The 10,086-nt window shown below is 34.3% G+C and overlaps 1 protein-coding gene across 2 annotated transcripts; it reads right to left on the bottom strand.

The window, feature by feature from the left end:
- Positions 1-3,475: 3,475 nt before the first annotated feature.
- On the bottom strand, positions 3,476-7,994 carry LOC145605700 (transcription termination factor MTERF9, chloroplastic-like). Of its 2 annotated transcripts, none has more exons than XM_081661772.1 (7): positions 7,505-7,994; positions 5,997-6,078; positions 5,876-5,928; positions 5,092-5,784; positions 4,498-4,907; positions 4,216-4,352; positions 3,476-3,868 (listed from the first exon to the last, which is right to left on the bottom strand). In XM_081661772.1, exons 1-5 carry the CDS (start codon positions 7,823-7,825, stop codon positions 4,596-4,598), a joined length of 1,461 nt encoding a protein of 486 aa, XP_081517898.1. In that variant the 5' UTR covers positions 7,826-7,994; the 3' UTR covers positions 3,476-3,868; positions 4,216-4,352; positions 4,498-4,595. The 2 variants fall into 2 exon arrangements, with proteins under 2 accessions (XP_081517898.1, XP_081517897.1); XM_081661771.1 differs by having other exon boundaries at positions 4,471-4,907; positions 7,505-7,993.
- Between the last annotated feature and the right edge of the window lie 2,092 nt (positions 7,995-10,086).

The raw sequence follows: 10,086 nt of genomic DNA, 5'->3' as shown, positions 1-10,086 counted from the left end.
TATAGTGTTTCTCTAATCATTCTTTGCTCAGGCCATTCTGTTTCTTTTCGAATATGTCTAAACCTTTTGTTCTAATTTTCGCGTCGAGTTAGAAATAAAAGATACACCTAGAGCAACCCTAACCCTGATGTGCACAAAATTTATCTTGTTATGTTGAATGATCATGTGCTTTTCTTCCTAGTAGCATAATGGTAGGTGTTATTTTTGTTGATTGAACATATAGGGAGTTTGTGGATCCTAGTTAAAGATACAATATCGACGTATTCTTCTTTTTCTTTAGTGTTCTAGTGTGATCGAGTACTAGCTATAATGAAAAAACGCTTTTAATAAAGTAACAATTACAAATACACTTAGGGTCTGTTCTTTCAGCTTAATTTCAGTTCAGTTTCTAATTTCCTCTCATAAAATATTAAGTTCAGCTCAGTTTAGTAAGTAGAATATTTTTAATGTCATGTCACGTTGCTGATGAAGTGAATATGCGCTTATTCATACGTGTATATACTCTTTTTTGTTGATAACATTTGCTCTATTATTGAAGTATGATACTAGTACAAAATAGATAAAGTATACAAATGCATTGTCTTTGACTAAGGTTTGATATTGATGATTCCACATGAAAATGCCAAGTTGGGAGGGAACAAAGACATTGGTGCATACAATTTCCTAAGTTAATTTTCTTTTATGATATGGTTTTTGAAGATTTTATTGATATTTGCATAAACAAAAGCAAAAGGTATCTGTGTCTCTCGTTTACTGTATCATTTTATGCATCTTTTATCCTATAGTTTCGCCAACCAATTTTAAAAGGGTTTGTGATTGGTAGTGCCAATTCCAATGTTTTGACTGATTTTTCTCCTTACTTGGACCATTATGGGCAAAGTGTCTCTTATTCTTTTTAAATCTTTTGGTCCATAGCTTCCGCGAACCTCGTAAGAGTATTCTTATATTTCATCTGTTCCACTAAGATTGTCTCATTTGACTCGTAAAAAACTTTAGCAAAGGCAATTTAAGTGTGACAGTGAGTATTATAAAAATGTTTACATTTAGGTAGGTATATTGTTATGTTATGCTAAAATATAGACTTGTATAGTTAAATAATTTTTTTAAATAGTGCATGATTGTTTAATTTGAGCATGGATATTATATAATACATGTAAATACTTTCGAATATACTTTGTACTTAAAAAATATTCAGACTACTTTTCTTATCTTATTGATAAGACAATGGTACTCGAGTTGATTTATTTTTTTGAAAGTTAATGACACTTTCTTGTGGAATTAATGAAACATGGTACTTCTAAATTACTATCTTATGCATTGTACCTTAATGGAATTTTTTTTTCTTTATCAAAAAAGTTGGCGAAAGTAGGATAACTTATAGAGGTAAGGTTGTATATATCCGATCTAATCTCCTTAAAGTATTGAGGAAGCCTAATTTATTCGAAACAATAATGATAACGGGTCGATAATATGAATGATTTGAAATTTATTAAGTGGGATGGACCATCTAAATTGTGGGGATATATAAACATGAAAAGCATATCTTGAATCAATCTTGTGATCTTATTTATCTACCTGTCCTTAGAACACATTATCCATCCAAATTCCTAACCACAAAATATCCCAATTTTATCATGTGATAGCCAGAAGGATGTGCATGATACCTCTTTTTCTCCATGTGTGTGGAGCCCTTTTAACATCTAAGGACAAACATATTATGTTGCATAAATGTCTACAAAATATTGTTTTGGAATGAATGCTCTAATACCATGAGCTCATCTAATTATTGTTTACTAAACCGGTAAATGGACCGTCATTTGATTAATAATACAAAGTATCTTCTTTCTCGAGTTAGCCCTTTCTAAGAGCAAGTCGTGTCTCTAATTCATATATTTTTGTTGTTATGTACAAATCTACGTTCTACTTTAGAAGAATTTCGACTTTATGTCAATCAAATAAAGAGTGGACTAGAAATTGATGATGAGAAAGCAAAACTATGATTGAATTTGAAGCACAAAAATGAAAAGAATCTCTAATACATTCCCCAGTAATGAGGGCTCATCACTAGGTGTTATGATAATGACTTTACAACTTCCTCAAATATGAGAGGACTGTCCTTAAGTGAGTGATTTCCGGAGAAAATTTTGATGTAAATTTTACAAATTACGGTATGTGCTTTACAGCTGGAGCTATAATCTAAAAAAATTGGTTTTATATATTCTTTAAAAGTATGTATAATCTCCTTCATTTCTTTGTTATTTTTGGCAAAAAGGAACAAAAAAAGTGTCAAATTATCAACCTACTTCATGTGAGTTGTATATGAGAGAGTAAGGATGTGACTTGTGAAGTTGTGAGCATGAAAGTTATTGATTGCCAATGGTTAGACTTGCTTGCTATATGGGGTAGCGATTGATGGGGTTCGAGTCATATATGTTGAGGCCGTTCACGTAAGGTGATTTAGTCTGAATTTCTTAACTTTGAAATGATTAGCAACCATATTTGCTGCTTTAGTCACCTTGCGCGAAATAAAACATCAAGGGTAACTATAATATGCGGTGGAGTACAATTTAGGAAGTATAACTTCATATGTTCAACCCAATGACCATTTAATCTATCATTCCGCGTACATCAATGTTTTCACTCCATATGTTCAAATCCAATGACTATTTAATCTATCATTTCGCGTACACCAATGTTTTCACTACATGATATAGTAGATCATTGCATAAATGTCACATAAGAGTATATTTCAAAGGAAAATGGAAAGAAAAGCAAAATTAAGGCAACTTTTCTTATAAGACCAAAACTATTACGGACTCTCTTTTGATTTGTAACATGATAATCCAAAAGCTCTAATAAACGAGATTGTTCCCAGTCTTCCCACTTTTTTCTGGATGAGATATTGTTTGTATGGCAAGAATGCCTTTTCTTTTAAGTCTAAAGCTTCATCCATGATCGAATGAAAGGATTAACTAGTAATTGACATTGTTAGTCTTTAAAGACTGAATGTGTGGTGTTGGTTTGAGTTTCAATTCTTCTTTGCCTGTTAACTAGTTTGATGGAATGTTTTCGGGTTTTTAACTCCATTTCTCATTACAACTTCCTATTATCTAGATGATTATATTAAGCTACGCGAAACTCGTACTCAACAAGTGCATCAATAGATTACAATCAACAACCTAGTCTTCCCAATCTCCATATCACATACGAGCAAGAGTTAACCCTTCACCTGAAATAATTGAAAAAAAAAAAAAAACTCTACCACATGTAATGCAGCACAAACAATTTGGCCAAATGGTATCACTGAATCCACAATCGTATTTGATTACTAGAGCTAATTTAGCAGAATCTGACTCAAAGCTATATAGCAAAACAAGTAGACTTCTTTTCAAACAAATTCAAACACACTGAACAAAGAAACAATGAGTAATGTTGAAATAAAATGTGTAAAATAACCTTATTGACCAAATGTACATAAACTAGAAATAAAAAGGTGATGATAATATCTAAAAAAAACAAAAACACATTATAGTATCGTTTTGTTGGTATATCACTATAACATACAGTACTAGTATACATAACATTGTATTTTCAAATCAACTAAACAACCATTGCTTATCATGTTCAACAAAATGCTGTGAACTTCAATGTTACAAGTATATGATGTGCAGACACAAAGAACACGTGCATAAGCTTTCTGAAACAAGATTACAATTGACAGGTTATGACAATTTTCTGCAAATATTACCATCTGCTGCTGCTGTTAAGGTTTCATGACTCGTGAGCCCGAAAAAGACACGATAACTATGTATTGATTTATTGATTGTGTGACTGTTGTGATTACAGCTGAACTCAAGACCATTAAGACCTGCAATGAAGTGACCTAAAAAAATTAGTATAATGCAAAAGAATTAGTACTATGTGATAGTCTGAAAGGAAATTCACACGAACTGCCCTATGGAATATATAGTATGGCATCCTGTATCAAAACTTGATTTGTTTACAACCCTTTTAAACAAAGTTGATGAGCAATTGAGCATGGCCATTGCTGGGAGCCACAGTCAGTTAAATTAGAGGGACTTTTTGGAAGGGAAGTATAAAAGGGCAAAAGTGATATTCTACAAGCCCTTCACCAGAGATTAAGAAGATTCATATGTTCGTTTGGTAAGCCAATAACACGTTCAGCAATACTTAGCATTATCATAGGTAACTGACCTTTATGGTAGTAAACCTTGAAAAATGGACCTAGCAACACCACAGTTTGCTTGGAGCTCACAGGAGTAACAGATTTATAACTCGCCTTCAGTCTATTGAGAATACAAATATAAACAAGTTGGGAATCAGTGTAATTCCTGCAAAAAAATTGCACAATGACCTTTAGGAATGACCTTTCAAGCAGCAAATCCGAGTATATACAACATAATTACCAAAGCGGGCATGTAAGATTATCTACAAATGGAATTAACATACCATGAGTTTATGGAAAATAGTATGTACCCAAAATTTGACTATACACGTCTTCAAAATCAGCGTCATGATGAGATGGCTCAACAATATGGTTAGTCCCATTTACATTAATACTACCCAATTCAACCTTACTTTTCATATTTCTTTGCAAACTCTTTGAGCATCATGCCTTGCCTGAATGCTATATACTTATCCACACTAGTACCTGCCCACTGCTGACAGAAGGATTCATCAGTCGGAACCAGAGAACTCAGAGGAAATGGTCCCTCTGGCGCTTTGTTCAGGTAAACCAGAAATCTATGCCGAGGACGAATTCTCTGTTCTAGTGATAAGCTAAGGTACGTGGGATATTTCGTCAAGGATCGAACTTCATTTTGAAGTTCATTAACTAGATACTTGTACTTTGGCTTAAGATTTCGCTCTAGTGACAGAGAAAGTACCTACAAAAATACATGACAAACCATAAGATTTTGTAGCAACATTCTTGACAAGAACGTAATGAAATCCAAATATTAGGCAACCTGACATGCAATAACTGCACAGAGAAGACCTCTATAATAAATCATTTCAAGGCTAGCACAATAATCATAAGAATGATGAGATTTAAAAGACAGAGAAAAATACCTGTGTGATGCTAGTCAAGAGTTTCAATATTTCAGGATCTTGCATGCCAATGCTCCTCAGAAAATTGATCCGGGGCAATAATCCATCTTCAATGCTGTAATGAAGAAGCTGAGGATGTTTAGTAACCATTTTCACAATACTTTCTTTAGGTGCTCCCAGCTCTTCGGAAAGGAAATCATAGCGGTCATTCCAAGAGATGTCAACCCGCTGAACAAGAATTTGAGGACTCAGAGACACAACTTTGCCCAAATCACTTTTCTTGATCCCAACCTCCTCAATCAAGTATCTTACAGTGGGCTTCAAGGAATTTTCAACACTATATGAAAAGATAGATGGAGCAACAGTGATTACTTGCCCTATCTTAGATTCAGGAATATCTAAATCCACCAGAAACGCCACATGGGACTTCATATTGCTATCCACAGTGTACCCAAGAAGTTGAGGTTGCCTTAATAGTATCTTTTTGATGTCGTTGTGTTTGACGCCAACATTCATCAGGTATTCCAACCTTTCCCGTGCAGAAAAAACATTGATATGAAAAGCATTTGTGTGTCTTCTGTACATCTGAACAAAATGAGACTCTTTCATCCCAAAGGTGCTCAGATAATCAAGAAGGGGAATCCATCTAGTATCGAGTCTAAATTCCTCTGCTAGCTGTGAATACTTTTTCTTTGGACCTTTCCTTCCTTCCAACTGCAATCAAAGGCAATAATGGAAGGCTCTTCAGTCCAAACAGCAGCAATACATCCTCACACTGACACTTCAGAACATGATGAAAGCCTACCTTCCCTTTACCATCTGCTTTTGTGCCCACATTACTTGTCTTTTTCCGGGTTCCTAGTAAGAGGATTACATGAGAATTGAACTCAAACTGGGACATTTTGACAAAGGACTTCAAAGCTTACCTGGTCTCAACTTTGTTGCAGCCAGCAATTTAGATCTTTGTTCACCACTATTCAGGTTTGCTGGTTCTGCAAATTCATCATCCTGCAGGAGTCATCAAAACAAAATCATGTGACATTTAATGCACAGGTCTTTGATAAGATATGAAAGTCAAACACAACTGTAGAGCACTGTAAGACCTTTAGATGATGCAGATTATGCATATTAAAACATGTATCATGGAAACAACTTGCCATGATAGAAATATGTGTTCACAGTGGTTTCAACTACACAGGCATTTGGGATTATGGATACATGAAGCTAGTCAAGTCGTCAACTTCCTTAAATCCCAAAGCTTCCAAACTTTAATTATTTGATATCATATAGGCTACAAGCCTACAATTTTATCTGGAGCCATCAGAACAGTAAAGTACTTCCTATATGTATTACTATAATAAAATATGAGTTTTCCATTTATCTTAAATCTAACCAGACTACTATGTGGTATGACGAATTGATGAGGCATTAAAATTTAAGGGGTGAGGGATAGTCAAGGAACTGAATTCCTCATAGAAGAGCCTAGATTATATGGGACCTATCACTTACTAAGGAGTGAGCAATTGAGCACCCAAAAAAACCTACAATGTCAAAATACAAACCCTGATGACTGAACACCATCCAAAATTAAATTTTGTACTGTGCAAAGCATAGAACTCAATACTCACATTCACATCTTACTATGGAATCATAATCCAATAGAAGAAGCTCTCCCCTTATCTATTCATAGACTGTCAATTACTATAGCGAAAGCAATCCCATCAGCTTAGCTTCTGAAAATCTTCCTCATCATGAATCTCAGTGGAAATCTTAAAGGCCGGATAAGTACTTAGGAAACCCCCCCCCCCCCCACCCCCCTCCGGTTGAACAGAATTCGGTTATTTACCTGGCCCCAAAACAGAATCCAAAACAAAAAAAAAACAACAAAGAGCTAAGATAAGTACTATGATCAAATTGGTGAATCATTAAACCAATCAAAAGTCCAATGCAACCATTCGTTAGTGCTTACTAAACAAAGAATGATACGTAAATTATTATGCTACTTATCTATCCTCCGAAAATAGGTCTTGTTTCAAAACTTGGTAGATAATTTAAGTATCATGACACACTAAGGGTGATACTGATACAGCCCTTCTAGGAAACTAAAAGTGAAAATGGTAAGCTAAGCTAAGCTAAACATCAAATACACCCATTAACGCGTGATTTTGCCATGTATTCTTACAAGAATACCAAATCAGGATACAAAATTTCATTTTCACAACATTTAAGTTTACTCTAAATTTCTACTTAATTCATCATTCAACCATTAATTCTACATCAAAAATCCTTAAAACAAATCAATTTGTAGATAAATTCATCATTCCTAAGCTCTCCAACAAAATTCCAGCTTAATCAAATTGAAAAACAATAGCATAATTATACAGAAATAAACAACAAAATTAATTGCAAATGGCATAAAATTGAACAAACTCACATCATCATTCAACCAAGGAACACCACCACCATCATCATCATCAACAACATTATCAATCACAACACCAGAACATAAATTCGAATCTTCCAGAACCTCCACGTCATCATCATCGTCATCAGAATCGTACACAGGAAGCGGTTCGCCGAACGGGGAGCGGCGATTGGGCTTCAAAAGCTTAGGGTTAGAATGAGCAGAAGGAGGAAGAATTAGGCGGTGAAATTGGGGGCTGAAGATGAAGTGAGGTTCAACAATGGCGGGAGGAGAGAGAAAATGGAGGTAAGGAGAAGTGGAGGAGAAAGTGAAGTGAGAGAAAATCGCCATTGAAGGAAGGAAGAGAAGACAAAGAAAGAATATACGAAGATAAATTAGAAACCCTAAAAAATTGGGGAAGAAGGTATCTTTGGTAATGGAGGAAAGTGGGGTTTACAGAATCTGGTGGTTTATCTTCTTCTTCGTCTTCATTTTGTTGTTCTGACTTCTGTCAACCAGATGTACAAGATAAGAGAGCCTCTTTCAGTCTTTGGTTAGCTTAAGTTCGGACAAAATAAGTTTAGATGGAGACTACGGCCATGTTCACTTCAGCTTAATTCAATTCAATTCAATTTATTTTAGTTCAACTCCAATCAGTTTAGTTAAACTCAATTTAGTTCATTTCAGTTCAATTAAACTTAGTTCAGTAAATGTGAACTGGTCATACCTTATACATTTCTCGCATTAATTCTAGCTTGATATAAGAGGCATTAGCTTAGCAAGTTGATGAGTCATATTGTTACTATCAATCATCCATTCATCCTTCATTACCTCGTATTTGTTTGAGATCAAGTGATAATTAAAGATAATATACTCAACAAAAGAATGCCCTCCAATGCAATATTGAGCTCATAGAATGTACTTACTAATCAAGAGTTGGGACTTATATATGGTCTGTTCTCATACGTTGAAATTCAGTTCAGTTCAGCTCAACTCAGCTCAGTTCAGCTCTTAATTTCATTCTCTTATAAAATATTCATTTCAGTTTAGTTCAGCTCTTAATTTCCTTCTCTTATAAAATATTCATTTCAGTTTAGTTCAGTTTAGCTCAGTTCAGTTCAGCTGAGTTCAGTCAATGAAAACAGGCCCTTAGCAATATGTTGATCCTAGTTTTGTTGTACTTTATTAGTTATCTTTAAACAATCAAACTTATTTTTGTTGAAACTTATGTTAATATATTGAGGAGAATGACATCTGAATAAACTCAAACAAAGTAATAATAATTTAAGTCATAGATTATTTCTAGCAAATATAATGTAACAGTTTTTTTAATAAAAATAATAAAGTTCACAAATATATGTAATTTTATATAAAATAAGCTCATATAAATTTAGTTAGGCCAAAGTAAGTCAAAGAAAACACGCTTTAAGAAAATGCGACACGAAAAAAATGTTTAATAATTGATAGTATTGCATTTTGATCATTGAGAAATGTCTAACAATAAATTATACAATTTTTTAAAGTTAAAGGTCAAAATCTGAAATATTGGCCTTGTTCGGCAAGTGGCTGTTGGCTGGTTTACTTGGCTTGTTTGACCAGCTGGTATGTTTGGCTGTATATAATGGCTTTTGAAATTGGTTGTTTAAGCTGGATGTTTATAAAAGTGTTTGGTAAATTAATTGTTGGTTGTTGGCTGTTTATTAGATAACTTGTGGGCCAACAAGCCAAAAGCCAACAAAAAAAGCGACTCAAAGCAGCTTTTTCATTTTGGCTTAAAAGCTAGCTTTTTCGCTGGCTAAAAAGCCAATTATCAAACACATTTTTTGGCTGTTTGACCACATAAAAAAGCCAAAAACCAAAAGCTAACCAAAAAGCCATTTACCAAACATGGCCATTATCGACTTTAACTTAGAGCATACATCAATAGAACCAATTCTATGATTTTAGTTTCTAATAGCATGACAAATCCACAGGTTCTATACCAACCCACTCATACTCAACCTAGTTTGGCTAACTTAGGCCTAGGCTTTGACCTACCCCATCCTATCCTAACAAGTTACAATCGAATTCGTGTTTATCTATTTAAGGAATATTTCAAATTTAAGTCATGTCACAGTTGACTTCGTTTATGCCATATTGATCAAATTTTAAAACAAGTCACTCGAAGTCTCTGATTCAATTGAGAGTTTTAGTCAAATTAATTTGTAACACCTCTACTGAGAGTGTCAATAGCAATTCCCATACTCACCCAAAAAAAAAAAATCCCACTATCTTCCCAAAATCCCAAGTCACTAGTCTTAGATCCTGTTCACATTATTGAACTAAACCGAACTGAACTGAGCTGAACGAAATATTTTATGAGAGAAGGAAATTAAGAACTGAACTGATTGGAGCTGAAATGAATTGAACTGAAGTGATTGGAGCTGAAATGAATTGAAATTAAGCTGAGGTGAATAGGCCGTTAGTCACTAATCTTATTTCTCATTAACCCTTAAACGCTGTGTTTCAACTTGGGCCAATTCCAATCCCAAAGGCTAAAAAAGGGCAAGTTTAACACCAGATCGTAGCAGCTAAAAGAGCAAACTTTAAGAGGGAGAGTGAACCAAATCTCA

This window comes from Chenopodium album, chromosome 22, assembly GCF_948465745.1.
Source record: "Chenopodium album chromosome 22, dcCheAlbu1.1, whole genome shotgun sequence".
Classification (NCBI taxonomy): Eukaryota; Viridiplantae; Streptophyta; class Magnoliopsida; order Caryophyllales; family Amaranthaceae; genus Chenopodium; species Chenopodium album.
This window is presented reverse-complemented; position numbering and strand designations above follow the sequence as displayed.